A 15,510-nucleotide genomic window follows, 5' to 3' on the forward strand; every position below is an offset into this window, starting at 1 on the left:
TATTGCCAAAGACCTCTTTTATTTGTTTTTTTTTTCTTCCCGCGGCACCTCCGCATCCCTCCTTGCGGTGCGGTGGTGTGAGCTGATGAGCCGAGCTGCAGGGGCTGACCTACAGAGAGGTTTCCGGCTCAGGGCCCGGTGCCTCCCGGCGGAGGAGGAGGAATCCCCTGCAGCCTCGCCCGCCGCCGCTCCAGCGGAGCGCCGCGGTGCCTCACACGGGGGTACCGGACCGTGCTGCGGCGGTGGAGAGCTGGGCTGTCCGGCCGCCCCTCCCGGCACCAGGGGCGGTGCGAAGGCGGTGGATGCGGGGCAGCCTGGCTGCCCCCGGGAGGAGAGTGCGGAGCTCTCCCGCGGCAGGCGGCAGCTCTGCGGGGCGCCTCGCTCGCTGCAGCGCCAATGAATCCTCTCTGAAAATCCGTGTACGCCCCTCCAGCGCTTCCCCTCCCTCCCGGGAGTGTGGCTGTCTGGCGCCTGGGAATATGCTATCGTGCAAGAGAACCTGGAGTCACCGTCCGCATCTAACTGCATCTAGAATATACTTCCTTTCTTTCTTTTACATTTTATAAATAGTCCGGCTTTCCTACAGCTTTTTTTCCTGGCCTGGTGACTCATCATCGACTCATCATACTTGTTGCTTCACTTAAATAGGGCATTGAAAAGTCCCTTGCATAAATCGGAAAAAAAAATAATAAAAAGATTCCCCCAGCTGCAGATTAGCAACTGACCACTTAATACGCAAAGACCTGAAATAATTCCTGCTGTCCCATGGCTGTGAGGTTCATGTTAAGACGAATCAGTGCGGGACAGAGCAGTGCTCCCTGGGCCAGCCGGTCTGTAAGTGCTCCTCCTTTCTGCCCACCCTGCTTCCCTCTGGATCCTTCCAGACGGTAACAACTTCTTTCCCTTTCTTAGTTCAGTGACTGGTATTTTTGACTCACGTACTGCATTGAGAATTTCACAGGGATGCCACAGTTTCCCCTTTATTTCAAAAAATGCATGGCTCTTTTGCCAGCATGGTTTCCTAGCAAAGGGAGATGGAGGTGATCACACCACCCTCCTGAGCAGCCGCCAGCTTTGCTGGCAGTGTGGGAAGCTCCTGGTCACCTCAGCTGCAGCCAGGTGAGGAGGTGAGGACCCAAAGGCATGAACATCTCCTAGGCTTCAGGAGAAGAAGCACCCCCAGTTTTGGACTGCTGCCGAGCCAAGCTGGGGGTTTGGTGAGTGCCAGTGCTGGAAGGGAAGGTGAGCCTGTGGGTCACGGCCAGTGAGGGATGCAGCCAGCAGCGTCAGTGCGAGATTCAAGCTGCTCCAGTGCCCCCAGTGAAGGCTGCCATGCAACAGGGCTGCTTCTGGCTTCCCATTCCCCAAGCTCTGCTCTGGGCTGCGCAAGCCAGTGAAGAACCAGGAGCAGAGTGGTGCCAGGAGGTGGGGTGACAGGGTGACTGTCACCTGCACATGGAAGGGATGTGGTGCCAGTGGGAAACACGTGGCCTAATTCCCTGTGGTGGGAGTTCCTGGTAAGGCACCCCACAGGCCGAGGGTGGAGGGAGCCCCCCTCCTTAGGACAGCATGCAGCCACTTGCAGGTAGGAACAGGTGCTCTCATCTCTGGGAAGGCAGGAAGCCTGACCTCTCAGAGCACCTGCGTGGCACTGTAAGGACAGGTAATCGTGGGGAGAAGAAAAGGAAATAAAACCGCTTATGCTCAACTAAGGGCATTAAAGGCAACTGCTCCCTAAACCTGCATAGCAACCAGACGCTAGCAGCAGCACAACACACTCAGCTGCAAACAGGGGAATCCCTTTGGTTTTCCTAGCCCTCACTTCTGCATTTGCAGTCCCTGCTGCCTTAGTCAGGATTACCTGAAGAATACTGATTACAGCTGATCAAGAGTTCTGTCTTCATTAAGCTGATTGCATAGCTTGTTTGAAGATGGCTGCTCTGTCCTCTTGTTATGCTGCGGCTCCTAAAAGCCTTTCTACTTAGCAGCTGCTCCTCTGGTGTGCAGCGACTGGCAATGTTACATCACAGCTGATAGGTGGCCAGGGGACATGCTTTATTGTTTGCTGGATGGGAGTATCATTAACACTTTGATAACCCTGCATTTTAGGCCATTAAGGTACTCTCTGTATCCTGTATTTTCTTTAATTCCATGCAGGTTGCATGATATACTCTCTCTTTTCATTTAGGGGAGGTGAGGCTTGCTCTTTCCAAGTGACTGCCAGGCAATTAAATATTAAAGGCTCTGTTTCCCAAGCAGAAGGGTTTAAACTGCCTGAGGTTATTGTTCACAATAAGTACCCCATGCCAGTTTCCTGGCTATCCCTGAGAAGGTCCCAGCCTTCACCATTAAACAACGACAACTGTATGCAATTCAACCCACACGGCAATAAAGAGAAGTTTGCGAAGGCTTTTGTTTTTGTTTTTTTTTTAAAGGTAGACTTGACAAATGTCAGATTCTGTTGTATGTGTTGAAAGCAGTCAGGAGATGAGCTGGGCAGAGAGGAGACTCTACATGTCCTAGTTATTCAAAGCCACGAAAGTTTTGCTGAGGCTCCAGGGGATATTTAGCCTAGGAAGGGTCTGCTTCTGCCTCTCCACAGCTGTTAGCACATGGCCAGTCCCCACCATGGCTGCATCCGTTTTTTGGGAAGCTGTTGCCATGCAAGTACCTTGACATCTACCGAAACCTCCCGAGTAGTTGAAATTAAGTCCTGGTAACAGCAGATTTTTTTTCCCCAGACAACTACTTTGACTTTCAGAGTAGACTGCACAATCAAGTATGAAGTTTCATCAAAACTGTGTTATCCTAAAAAAGCTTCTGAATTATTTAATGCATTTTATATGATGATTACCTGATTTATATCACAGCACATGCAGTGAGTTAGCAAGTTTATCTCCTGTCTTCTCATGAATATAATGAGATAGCGAAAGATGTGGTTTGCTCTTGTTTTCTCACTGCCGAAGTACCACATTTTCTTTTGGTCACAACAGAAAACATTCCAGAACCCCATATTCCTAGACATGGAAGCTCTGTGTGACATGTTAAATTAGATTGTAAGACCCAAACCCATTTGTTCCAGCTGCATATTACCCTCCCTGACCACATGTTCCAGGAAAGGCAAAGTTTTCTGCAGAAAATTTGTGATGCAGAACTAGAAGCTTGAGCGCATAATGCACACATTCATTCATCATTTCTCTTGACCTGATTTTGTGCTCCAACTTTTCTGACAGATTGTTTCCTTGGTTATCCAAGTTTGTTGCCAAAGCAGACAAATGAATCATCCATTTACAGTAAAAGTGGGGAACTGCCAAGGGAATACCTGATGTCGCTGCATGTGGTGTGCAAGTCTCAGGCCAGCTGATGATAAAGTCCTTCCTCTCAGCTCTTTGGGCAGAGGGCACATCTGCACTGTGGCACCCACCCTGGCACAGAGGCTGAAGACACCCGTGCCAGGATGACAGGACTGGTTGGTTAAGGGTGCCTTGAAATAGCACTGCTGAATGGTAAAGCTCAGGAGGCAAAACCTCAGAAAGCCAAGCTCACCAGGCAGGATGGGTAGACAGGCTGCCCTGGTTTTTGTCTCAGCTGCATCTATGGCTCCAGACAAGTTGACCCAGCTCAGGACCCTTCTTCTTTTAAAATACATATTAGTTCACTCATAGAGCATCTAAGCCTCCCACAAATACTCCTGCTGTAATGGAAATCATTCTTTTCCAGACCACAAGGAAAAATGCTTGTTTTTTCCAGCCTTTGCTCCATCCTCTCTGGAGATTAAAATCCCTGAACTCTGGCAGAGTGCTCAGGACATATGCAGGGTGCCCTGGCACTGCAGTTCCCTACTGCTAATACGTTTGGGTGGGATAACCAGACCTCGAGCCCCCTAACCCATCCTGCTTGTGCCAGTCCTGGGGCCAGAATGAGCTGCCTATGCTACACCCAGGGCGGGCAGGCACCCTCAGCTTCCCTCTCCTGCTCTCCCCCAGTGCCAAGGGAGGCACACCAAGCATGGGGTTATATTGCTTTGCCTTGGACACAGAGGCTAGCTCCCTCCTTTCCCAGGACAATTTGTTGTGGCATCCCCACTGCTCTTTCCTACTGCAAGCCGAGACAGGGAATGGGCTCTCACTCCAGCTCCTGTAATCGATGTCAGCACTGCAGCATCAGCTTTTGTGTCTGTGCATCACTTCAGAGTGCAGTGCTAAGCAGCAAGCTGGAGGATTTATAGATACTATCAAAATCATCTTCCAAGAATATATGCTATCTCTTGGATCCCTTTGGATCAACTCCCCAGAGCCAGGTGTCTGCACAGCAAATGACAGTAGTGGCCACCCTGGCAAGCCCTGCCACAGCCAGTGCCAGCCAGTGTTGGCATCCAAGTACTAATGGTGGGGGGTTGCTGAGAGTGTCTTGGTTTGCATTTCTGTTTGGCTTCATCATTGAACCCAAACAGGAGGAAAAAATATGAGGTGTGCCTTTGTTTTACATACAGGAATAAGGAAGTTCTAATTATTTACAGCAATCTGTAGAAAATTCATAAAAATTAAGCTTCCTACTGTGCAGCCAAATTTGATTTCACAATAAAGTCAGCATTGAAAAGCTATCTAATAATGCCCTTTAAACTACATTTTTCAGGTTAGCCTTGAATTAAACCCCAAAATAGCTGATGTGATTTCCAGATGGCTTTCACAGTTAAGCTTTAAAAATGGCATGAGGTAAATTCACAACTATGACTCTGTCTTCAGCTGGAACCAGCCAGAAGTGCACTTCTTGCTGTTAAATTCTGTATTTAGAGGGAGAAGCTGTATTTTATTTAGCTCACAGCATGCCAGAAACAGGCTTCCCTCAGCAGCCTCCCAGCAGTGCAGCCAGTGGGTGGTCCCAGGGCACAGCCCACACATACCTCCTGAGTGGGTTGCTACGCAAAAAGCACCAGCAGCTGCTTTTTCTTCAGAAAACACAGGCAGCGGAGATGGCCACAGCATGGAAACCTACTTTCTTCCTCTGCTATTGCACGGCAGCATGAGAGTGCTCGCCTGGAAAGCCAGATTTAGGTTCAGCTCCATGTTGAGATAGGGGGGCTTCAAAGCCCACTGCATGCACTGCTGAGGAGAGGGACAGGGCCATCGCACGGGCAGGATACCGATGGGGAGGTGGCACTTTCTTTGTGCCCTTCTTCTGTAGGGCTGCAGCACAAAATGGGATTCAAAGATCAGTGTGCCAGAAGAGCTGGTGAGGGGACCTGGGTCCTAGTCCAATGGCTACTTGCAGATGTGGAAAGGTCTCAGACCCAGAGCTGTTACAATATTTTATCTCATGACCATGAAATGAGAAATACCTTGAAGCAAGATGGTGGGATGGGACTCACATTCCCGGGGCAGAAGCCTCTTTTGCATTGGGCTACAATGGCATATCCCACCGGGAACAAGGGCAATGACTCAGGTGTTCCCTGCACAGGGCCCTGCGTCACACACATGATAAGGTAAGGAGTGCCTCTGCCCCAAAGCCACAGCAGGAAAGGGCAGTTAGTCAGCATCCGTGTGATTGTGAAATCTGGAGATCCCTGCAGGCAAGGGAGTCAGAGTGGGAGGCAGAAGAGCCCACACGAGCAGCGCCAATGGCCACCACAGGCACGCAGGGGCAGCAGGAAGAGAAGCCGTGCTGCCCAGCCTCTGCCCTAGGACGGGAGAACTCCAATTCCCTGCTCTCCTCCTGGCAGGGGACTCCTGCAGGGACAGGCTCCAGCCCAGAGCCCATCTCCGGCCCATCTTGGTGCCAGCACTGCATGCCCACTGGCCCTGCGGAGGGCCACGGGGAACCTGGATCCCACACCATGAGGGCGGCAGCCACCGACAGCCAGGCCATGGGGAACCAACCAGGTTCCTTCCTGGGGAAGGCAGTGCAATCACCAACAAAAAGGAAATACTTTCCATCAGCATTGTAACGGCCCACACAGGCATGTTTAGTTTCAGGTGCTTAAGAAAAGCAGCTAGGAGATAAACAGCTAGGACAAAAAACCCAAAACCAAACCAAAACACAGTAGCACGCACAGACTTGAAATTCCTCTCCTGTGGGCTTTATAGTGCTTAAAAATACAAAAAATTAAGAGAGAGCATTCCATTGGTCAGGACAATTTTATTTTGATGTTCTTTTCCTTGCAAGGGATAAGTTCCACCATGAATTAAAAAAAAGAAAGCGGTCTATATTAAAGAAAATTGGTTTATTGTAAACAAAGTATAAAGTACAACATAAGAAATGTGCAAATCTTTAAAGTAGTCACAAAAAGCAGATCTAATACACTATTTTCAAACCATTCACTTTCTGATATGTGTCAACATAATATGATAAAATACAAGTAGTGAAACTTGATGCATTCTCACAAAAGCTAGTTTAAATTCTAGGCCGGTGTCTTTGCTGCCTTGTTTTCCTTTTTGAATCACAACTTCCTAATTTAATACAATACATAAAGTATCCATTTCAATTTTAGCATAAACTGCCTTTCAAAGAATAACACAATCAAGAAGGCTAAGATTCTTGGTTTTCTTCTTTAATCAACCCGAGTAGTTTACAGTTACCAAGTTTATCTTCAAGGTGCCCTGTATCCGCTCATGACAAGCGCAGTGAGAAGGTAGAAAGGAAACCATAAGCAACACAAAAGCAGAAGCATCGTGCGATGCCCAAGTATAACCAGCTGTAACAATTACAAAGCTTGCCAAAGCAGCTGGGGAAACATTACAAAGCTAAAAAGAATTTGGAAACGTTCCTGCCCTTTGATGCCCATGTGGTGCCCCTGCATGCCCATCCCAAGCTCCTCTGGACACAGCAGTGTAAAGCTGGGGGTGTTAATAGCCCCATGCAGGAGGAGACAGCTAAAATCTCCAGGAGTCTGGCACCAAATCATTGATTATGATGGGGCCGGAGAACAGTTAGGAGGAAAAGATTCCACCAGGAAAAGGTGGCAGAAGTAGGAAAATCAATTTAGATTATCTTACGCAGGTGGGTTCTGGGCTTTCAAGACTGTGCCTGTACATTGCCACCGTCCTTGTCTGCGGCTACTGAAGACTGACAACTGACAGATAAAATTAGAGTTGGTCTCAGGCACAAACAGCAAACCCTCAGGAACACTTGCACGGGACTGGATCTAGAGCATACCCAAGTGATTTGCAGAATTCAAAACTGGCACAATGCAGCTGCTCTGCTCCAGAGCCTTCCCTTTCTTTCTCTCCTTACCAGTGCAAAAGACACCCGCTATTCCAGTCAGCCACTGGCTCTCCCAGTAACATCTTTTGTGACCGAGTGCAGGCTGCCTTTGCCTCTCTGCACTGCTGTCAGCAGCCAGTGCGCGAGAACCGCAGACCGGGAGAAAAAGCCTTTTTTCAGCCGGCCCACTGCAGCAGCAACAGTTAATTCCACCATCGGCAGAGCCAGTCCTTTCACTGGGCGGTCGCAGATGCTGGCGGTACGGCAACATCATTGAGCTTGCTCACCTCCATTTGCCAGTTGGGTAACTTCTTCGCCGACAAGTGGCGACGCGCGTGCTTCGTGAGGTGGTCGCTCCGCATGAACCGCCGCTCGCACATCGGGCAGGCGAACTTCTTCTCCCCGGTGTGCGTTCTGCGGTGGCGAGACAGTTCATCAGACCGTGCAAACCTCCTCTCACAGCCTTTCCAACTGCAGCTGAACGGCTTTTCTCCTAAAAGGGAAGAAATTAACAAAGGGAAAAACCCAGTGAGTACTAACTGAGCAATAAACACCGCTGCCTTAACTGGCAGGAAAGTTTCTATTATGGCAGCTGAGCCAAAAATCTATGTAACCATTATAGACATAAAATGTGGAAAACTGTTTATGTACTAATATTTAAACATGCAGACTCACGATCCCCAAGGCTGAGTAGTATGGGTAAGGGTTACAGGGTTAAAAAGGGTTAAAACGGTTAAAGGTTAAAAATTCTCTGGAATCAATTGTTTGAAATGCTCTTCACATCTCAAGACAACTGATTTTAACTCTCAGCTCCACGTAAACTGCAGATAATGATGACTCAGCATGCCCAAAACTCCCCTCAGAAGCGCAGCCTGCAACGATGTTTTATGTAAGCTCTAGTAGTGCATTGTGAGCCCGTGTGAAAATACATGGGACTCTTTCTGCTGCTGCAGTTAAGGGCTGAGGCCAGAGAAGATACTCTAGAATAACCAAGGTAGGAATTGTTTGGAGTGGATTCTCACATTCTCTCATAAAAGAATCTCTGAGTTTTACCCACTTCTGACAAAGGCATTCCTGAGGAGAAGCCAGTAAGGCATCTTTAACTCTGGAAAGCATGCTCCACGTTGGGCAAGGCCTTGCTTCCACAGATGCATTACTGAACACCTTCTGACATTAAGCAAGTCCAGCACAAACAAACTGCTGAGTCAACTTCCCCTCGGGTAGACTTCCCGTCAGAGATTAGGCAGCATTAGAATGCATGCTGGCAAAAAAATGTATTTCATTGCTAGCCCACAATTTGTTCCATGAACAGATCCAGTAATCACTACAACTGTAACAAGCTGTATATATAACCACAATTTTCTACAATAATTTTTAACATGCAGCAGCAGTGACCAACCTGTGTGTGTTCTGACGTGGGCCTTCAAATGTGAGCTCTTGAAGTACGTTTTCCCACATCCTGGGTAGCCGCAAATGTGACTTCTTATTCTTGAAGAATCAGCCTGAGGAGTGGTTTTTGCTGCAGAAGGCACAAAGCCAGGAGCGGGGGCAATGGGAGAGAGTCTCGTGCCATTTGGACTAACAATGGGAGCCTTTGTGCCCTGCACAACTGGCTGGGGCACAACAAACATGACAGCACCTTTGGGAACCTGGGTGCCCATGAAGACCATGGGCTGACAGAGAGCCGGCTGCTGGCTTGGCACAGTGTTGGGCACCACGGCCGTCACAACATTGTTGTTTGCAGGCAGCGGAACCATCTGGCAAATCACTGGCACAGGGGGGGCTCCGCTGCCTTGGGCAGGGGAGAGCGGTGCTGCCGCTGCTGGCTGCTGTGCTGGCTCAGGGACAGACTCCTCCCCGCTCACCGAGGGCTCTGTCAAGGGCACGGGCCCAACAGCTGGTTCTGCAGTTCTTCCTTCTGCCACCGACAGTTCACTGGTCTCAGCACTGGCTCCACTCGGTGCCACGGCAGAGCACGTGGAGTGCTCTGCTTTGGTGTTCTGTTTCCTGTTTGTTTCCCTTGAGGCGCTGTCCTGGTATTTGAGCACACTGGCTGTTCTCACCGGGCAGGTTTTGTGATCACAGAGCTGGGCATCAGCCGTGTGGCGGATAACACTCGTCACTCGAGCTTTCAGAGGCCTGGCTGCTGGAGATCTCTCTGCCTCTCTCCGAGGTGCAGCCAGAGGAGGCTTGGCAGCCTCGGACAGCGCCTTGCCGAGCGGATGGATCACCTGCGACATCTCGAAGTCGGAAGGGCTGTAGGGGGGTGTCAGGCACTGTGCAGGGGAGAGAGACACAGTAAGGGGGGGATGGTAACAGCACATCACGACACTAAATGATAAAAACAAGCACACACACGTGCAAATTGGAAAACTTACAAATGCTGGTATCGCATTAAAGTCTGCTGCTCCAGGAAGCAAAGCCTCGTCACCTTCTTCTGACATGTCAGATGCAGGAGTTATAGGTCTCATTTCTGCATGTTTCTTGTAATCTGACTTCCAGTTGCAACTCATAGAAATAAGGGCTTCTACAGCCTCATAATCGCTTTTTTCAGGTGTATTGTTCCAGCAATACCTCGTATCTCTCTGTTTTTCAGTCATCATCTCCATTTCTTACTCCTGTTTTGGTTAGAGAAAAAAAAGGAAACTTTAAACCTGATGCTAAGTTTGAGTATTTTGCAGTTGATTGTAAGAAAGCATTGCTAAAAACAAACAGGGCACCTGTGCAAGATAAATACACTTGGTATACCTATATTTTCCCACCTTCCTTCTTATTTATATAATATTTTTATGAAGTTGTTAGTGAGGAAATCTGGCCATCAGATAAAAATTATATACTTTCTTGAGACAAAAGAACTATTCTGGATTTTAAGTATGTTAAAGTTATTCCACATTGCAAGACCTGTGTCTGAGAGCTTAAGAAAAATTTTCACGCCCCCCCAAAAAAAGTAAATCAAAACTTCCTCCACCATCCCACTCTCCTTCTGTTTTTGCTTTGGACACACACAGCCCTCAGCACTGTGCTTATTTTGGCACATGAGAAAGTACCGCATTGGGACTGATTCACATTTTCTTCGAAAGGTATTAGCAACAAAAAATGTTCTAGAAAATACTCAAAGGGTCTCTCTCACACACACGTGCATGTACGGGAAATCACCTGCTTGGAGAACTGCGATATACATGCATACATGCATACATATACGTACACACACACAGGTACCCCCCACTCCTGTCTCTCCGGGGTTCCCTGCCCGGCCCTCACGCGGGGCTGTGGGCGGGGCTCAGAGGCGGGCCCCGCCCCCGACTCTTGGGCGCGCGCCACCCTCACCTCAGCGCACCCCGCCGGCCGCCTCCGCGCGCGCCGCCCCCGCCCTCCCCTATTGGTTGCCCCGGAGCCGCGCCGGGCGCCCATTGGCCCGCACCGAGCAGGGCGCGGCCCGGGGCGGGGCACCTGAACAAAGCGTGATCGGGCGCCGCCGCGCGCCGACCTTTCCCCCAGTTCCCCGCGCGGCGCCCCCGCCCCGGCGCGCGGCGGCGGCCGGCTGTGAGGGCGGGGGGGGGGGGGGGGGGGGGGGAAGGAGCCCGGGCGGGAGGAGCCGTCACAGCGGGCGGGAGCCGGGCTGGGGTCAGCGCCGCCACACCCGGCGCCTCCCGCCGCGGGGGAAGGGAAGGGAAGCGGAGCGGCGTCCCTGCGGGGAGCGGGCACGGCGGCGACGGCCGGCTCTTCCCGGAGAGCCGCTCCGCTTCCCTGCCGCCGCGCCGCCCGCCCATCCCGCGTGGTGCCGGGATCTCCCCGGCTTTCTCTTCCTCCCTCGCCGCCGCCACCTGGTATATGCAGCTGCCGAGCCCGGCGCCCGCACCCGGGCGGGCACGCAGGCACAAGAGGCTGCACGGCGCGGACCGGCGCTGCCAACAGGTTCCCGGCGGCTTCTTTCCCTCCTTCCCTCTCTCCCGCGGCTTTCCTCGCCGGCTTGCCCCACGGAGGGCTCTCCACACGGGCGGCTCTCCTACAGCCCACCCCAGCAGCTCCAGTCTCCCGCCGCGATTCAGCCCCTCCAGCCGCCGCCGCCCCAGCCCGATCTCCCGCCCGCGGTCCCTCCTATCCTGGGTCGCCCCCGCACGTGCCCCGGGGATCCCCCAGCCGCACCATCTCCGGGGACTCCCTCCATCCCAGCCGCCCCAACCCCCCCGGGACTCCCCCCCCCCCGGGATGCCCGGGTCGCTCACCGAAGGAGCCGAGGCCGCCCCGAGGTGCCGCCGCCGCTCTCCCGGTTTTCCTCTTTTTGTTCGCCGCTCCCCACTCGGGCGGCGGCGCCCCCGGGCCCGCGTGCGGGGGGGTGGGCGGGGCCCCCGGCCGCCCGCCGGCCAATCGCCGGCAAAGGTGTGTGGGGCGGCGGCCAATGAGCGCCGGGCCCCCGCGCGTGATCGGCGGCCGCGCGGCGGCGTGGCCGGAGTGTCAGCGCGGCGTGTCCCCGCCGGCGGCTGAGTCAGGGCGGCCGCCCCCGCCCCCCCCCCCCCGTCCCTGCCCTTCCCTTCCCTTCCCTCCCCGGCATCCGTGTGGGAGCGGCGGGGGCGGCCCGGCGCTTCCTCTCGCATGAGGTCACACGGCGGCGGGGGAGGGAGCAGCCTCCCCGGCGCGGCCCCCGCTCCCCGCTGGGCTGAGGTGAAGCGGGGCCGCGGGCGGGGGAGAGGCAGAGAGCGGCGCGGTCGTTCCGACCTCCTCGGACCTTTCTGGCCCATCCCCGTGGTTTGACGCGCCCGGGGACCCGCTGCTGTGTCCTGGCAGCACCCTCGGGGTGGGGAAAGTCGCTGCCGCGCGTCGGGACCACCCCAGCCTGCAGCGGCGCTCCCGGCGCTGTCCGTGTCGGCCCAGGGCACTGTTGTTGGCGGGAGATCCGAGGGAGAGCGCAGTCTGAGGAAGACCCCAGGCAGGTCGGCCCCGCGGGGCTCGGCCGTCCCTGCCCGCGGCTCCCTCGCCCGCTCCCCGGCTGCTGCCGCCTGGCCGGCTCGGGAACAGCTGCGGCTTAGCTGGGTCACTGCTAATCGCGTTATCCCGCAGGCTGCGGCGCGCCACGAGGGCGAGAGCCGTGTGCTCCGTTCTGCTCGATGCAATGGTTAAGGCGGGTTCTTTTTCCCGTCAGAAAGTTGTAATGAAAGCAGAAAGAGCGGCAGTGTGTGCCAGGACCTGAGAAGCCGGATCCAGGCCACGCTGCAGCTGTGACTGGTGCTGGGCTCTAGAAATGCTGTTGATGCTTCGTTGTAGTTGTTTCTTTCCTTCTGCTTATTCAGCCTCACTTAAGAGATCTCCTCCTCCGAAGCAGTTCAGTGACGTTTGGTCAGAGCATTTTCCCCTTTTTAAATTTTTTTTAGCACCTTCTTTGCCTCAGTCTTCAACAGTAAGACCAGTTATCCTCAGGACAACGGCCTTTCTAAGCTGGTAGACAGGGATGGGGAGCAGAATGGACCCCCTGTAATCCAGGAGGAAGCAGTTAGTGACCTGCTGTGCCAGTTAGATACAAGTCTATGGGACTAGATTGGACTCATCCTAGGGTGATGAGGGAGCTGGTGGAAGAGCTCACCAAGCTCCTTTTCATCGTTTATCATCAGTTCTGGCTAACCAAGGAGGTCGCAGATGACTGGAAGCTGGCCAGTGTGACCCCCATCCACAAGAAGGGCCAGAAGGTGGATCCAGAGAACTAGAGGCCTGTCAACCTCACCTCGGTGCCCAGCAAGGTTATGGAGCAGATCATCTTAAGTGCAATCACACGACACATACAAGACAACCAAGGGATCAGTCCCAGCCAGCATGGCTTAGGAAAGCCAGGTCCTGCCTGACCAACCTGATCTCATTTTATGACCAGGTAATCTGCCTAGTAGATGAGGGGAAGGTTGTGGATGTAGTCTACCTGGACTTCAAGTAAAGCTTTTGACTCTGTCTGAAAAAGCTGGCAGCCCATGGCTTGGAGAGGCAAACACTTCACTGCATTGAGAACTGGCTGGATGGCCAAGCCCAGAGAGTGGTGATGAATGGTGCTACCTCCAGTTGGCGTCCAGTCACGAGTGGTGTCTCCCAGGGATCAGTGTTGGGCCCTGTCCTGTTTAATATCTTTATTGATGATCTGGATGAGGGGATCCAGTAAATTTGTGGACAGCACCAAGTTAGGTACGAGTGTTGGTCTGCTGTGGGATAGGAAGTCTCTGCAGAGGGATCTGGACAAGCTGAATCAATGGCCCTAAAGCCAGAATAAGGAAAAGTACTGGGTCCTATACTTTGTCCACAATAAGCCCACACAGCACTACCTGCTGTGGATAGTGTCTGGAAAGCTGCCCAGAAGAAAAGAACCTGGGGGTGCTGGTCAACAACAACTGAACGTCAGCCAGTGTGTGCCCAGGTGGCCAAGAAGGCCAATGGCATCCTGGCCTGTATCAGCAATAGTGTGGCCAGCAGGACCAGGGCAGTGACCCTCCCCATGTACTCAGCACTGGTGAGGCCACACCTCAAGTGCTGTGTTCAGTTCAAGGCCCCTCAATTCAGGAAGGACATTGAGGTGCTGGAGCTGTCCAGAGAAGGACAACTGAGCTGATGTAGGGTCTGGAGTACCAGCTGAGGGTTGTTTAGCCTGCAGAAAATGAGGCTCATTATTGCTCTCTGTAACGACCTGACAAGAGTTGTAGCCAGGTGGGGGTCGAGCTCTTTTCCCAGGCAACAAGCAACAGGATAAGGAGACAGTCTCAAGCTGCCTCAGGGGCAGTTTATGTTGGACATTAGAAGGAATTTCTTCACAGAAAGGGTGATAAGCACTAAAATGGGCTGCCCAGGGGAGGTGGTGCAGTCATCGTCCAGGGGGGGTATTTAAGGAAAGACTGGATGTGGCACTTAGTGCCATGGTCTAGTTGGCATGGTGGTGTTCAGTCAGAGGTCTCAGATGCCTTTCCAACCTAATTGTTCTGTGATTCTGTCATTCTTCCTGTCCTTCCCCTTTTCAATGGTGTCATGGCCCTATTCTTTCATTCTGCTTAATTCTTCCCCATGCCAGCCAATTCCAATTGGCAGAAGGGGTCTGGCAGCAGGTGATGTGTTCCTGTAACTCGCCTGAAAGCAAGGAAACAAGAAACACCTGTCCCAGAGAGTTTAGTTATGCTTGAAAGAGAAAAAAAAAAACCTGCAAGAAATTAGCAGTTTCTTTAGCCTGAAGATAGAATAAGGATATACATATTGCAAAACATGATCATAGGTGTGTGTAATTTAAAGTAATACTTAATCAATTCAAAGACATGTATTGACAAAAGAGTGGTAATTTTATTCCCAGGAAGACACTTTTTTTAAAAAATTGCTTTAATTCCCGTATTTCAATTGATGCTTGTACAGATGGAATCTCTGTTACCTGGCGTCACAGAGGTACCCCAGACACATCTGATGGGATGTGTTCTCCTACTATACCCCCATGCACCAGGCTGCCAGTGGTGGGATCCCTTTCTCCTTGCTCCTACACCTGCCACAGTTGTCACCTCTAGGAAAACATGCCACTTGGCAGAGGGAAATCTGCATCTCACATCTTCTGTTTCTGTTATGCAGCCTGGGTATCTGCCTGACTTTCTGACAGATTTTGTAAGACCCCTCCAGTGCCTGCAGGGAAATGGATTGGCTTGACTGCCTTATCTAGAGGGAATTCCCAAAAGGGAATTCACTTCAGGATGATCCAAACTCCTTTCACTACTAGTAGCAAACAGTTGTTTACAAATTACTCCATTGGATCCCACGTGTCTGGGTGTCTTATGAGGAGAAAGTGTGTTTACTGTGTTTCACACTGAAATCAATGGGGAAAAAATGTTGATAAAAGGCTCCCAGAACATGCTGTCCTTTGCCAAAAGGTGCTACTGTCACACAAGGCGCAGCTGGGGAAAGAATCCTGGCTTACAAGTGCATCTGTCTGCATCTGCCCCGGCTGAAATAAAGGTTGTGGAACAAATACTCGGTAGGTCTTGGTGAAATTCTGTGTTTTCTGTTTATGGCAAGTTCTGTCATGGTTTCTGTGATTGTAACTGGTTTTATTTAAAACATTCTGAAAGCTCATTTGAAGCATATTATTGCCACTAAAACTAAATCTGTATGTTATAAATGAAGTCTGTAATTCGTGCTGTTATGTATAAAAATGAACTGTAATAAAACTATACAGAGCCAGAGTTTCAACCCCCCCCACCAGCCTGGCTGAGAGGAAAATTTTACAATACTAGAGCAGTTGAAAAGGAAGTTCTTTCAGCACAGATGTAATCAATAGGTGAGGATTCCACCCCAGGTGGTGGATCTTAT

At 51.8% G+C, this 15,510-nt stretch overlaps 2 protein-coding genes across 2 annotated transcripts; one reads left to right on the forward strand and one right to left on the reverse strand.

Annotated features, from left to right (window-relative positions):
* Nucleotides 1-6,201: 6,201 nt before the first annotated feature.
* On the reverse strand, nt 6,202-11,537 carry KLF10 (KLF transcription factor 10). The gene is made up of 4 exons (XM_069005275.1): nt 11,427-11,537; nt 9,579-9,818; nt 8,600-9,476; nt 6,202-7,693 (listed from the first exon to the last, which is right to left on the reverse strand). Exons 2-4 carry the CDS (start codon nt 9,807-9,809, stop codon nt 7,434-7,436), a joined length of 1,368 nt encoding a protein of 455 aa, XP_068861376.1. The 5' UTR covers nt 9,810-9,818; nt 11,427-11,537; the 3' UTR covers nt 6,202-7,433.
* LOC138105277 (uncharacterized) lies at nt 10,341-11,603 on the forward strand. The gene has a single exon (XM_069005038.1). It carries the CDS (start codon nt 10,341-10,343, stop codon nt 11,601-11,603), a length of 1,263 nt encoding a protein of 420 aa, XP_068861139.1.
* Nucleotides 11,604-15,510: the final 3,907 nt, after the last annotated feature.

The sequence above is a fragment of the Aphelocoma coerulescens genome, chromosome 2 (assembly GCF_041296385.1).
Source record: "Aphelocoma coerulescens isolate FSJ_1873_10779 chromosome 2, UR_Acoe_1.0, whole genome shotgun sequence".
Taxonomy (NCBI): Eukaryota; Metazoa; Chordata; class Aves; order Passeriformes; family Corvidae; genus Aphelocoma; species Aphelocoma coerulescens.

What these genes read in the sequence shown, in the direction of transcription:
- KLF10 (XM_069005275.1), bottom strand. Translation starts at nt 9,809, where the DNA reads ATGGAGATGATGACTGAAAAACAGAGAGATACGAGGTATTGCTGGAAC. An exon ending in TTAATGCGATACCAGCATTT is followed by an intron (nt 9,477 to 9,578) that starts GTAAGTTTTCCA and finishes TCCCCTGCACAG; the next exon opens with TGCCTGACACCCCCCTACAG. An exon ending in CCACGTCAGAACACACACAG is followed by an intron (nt 7,694 to 8,599) that starts GTTGGTCACTGC and finishes CTTCCCTTTTAG; the next exon opens with GAGAAAAGCCGTTCAGCTGC.
- LOC138105277 (XM_069005038.1), top strand. Translation starts at nt 10,341, where the DNA reads ATGTACGGGAAATCACCTGCTTGGAGAACTGCGATATACATGCATACA.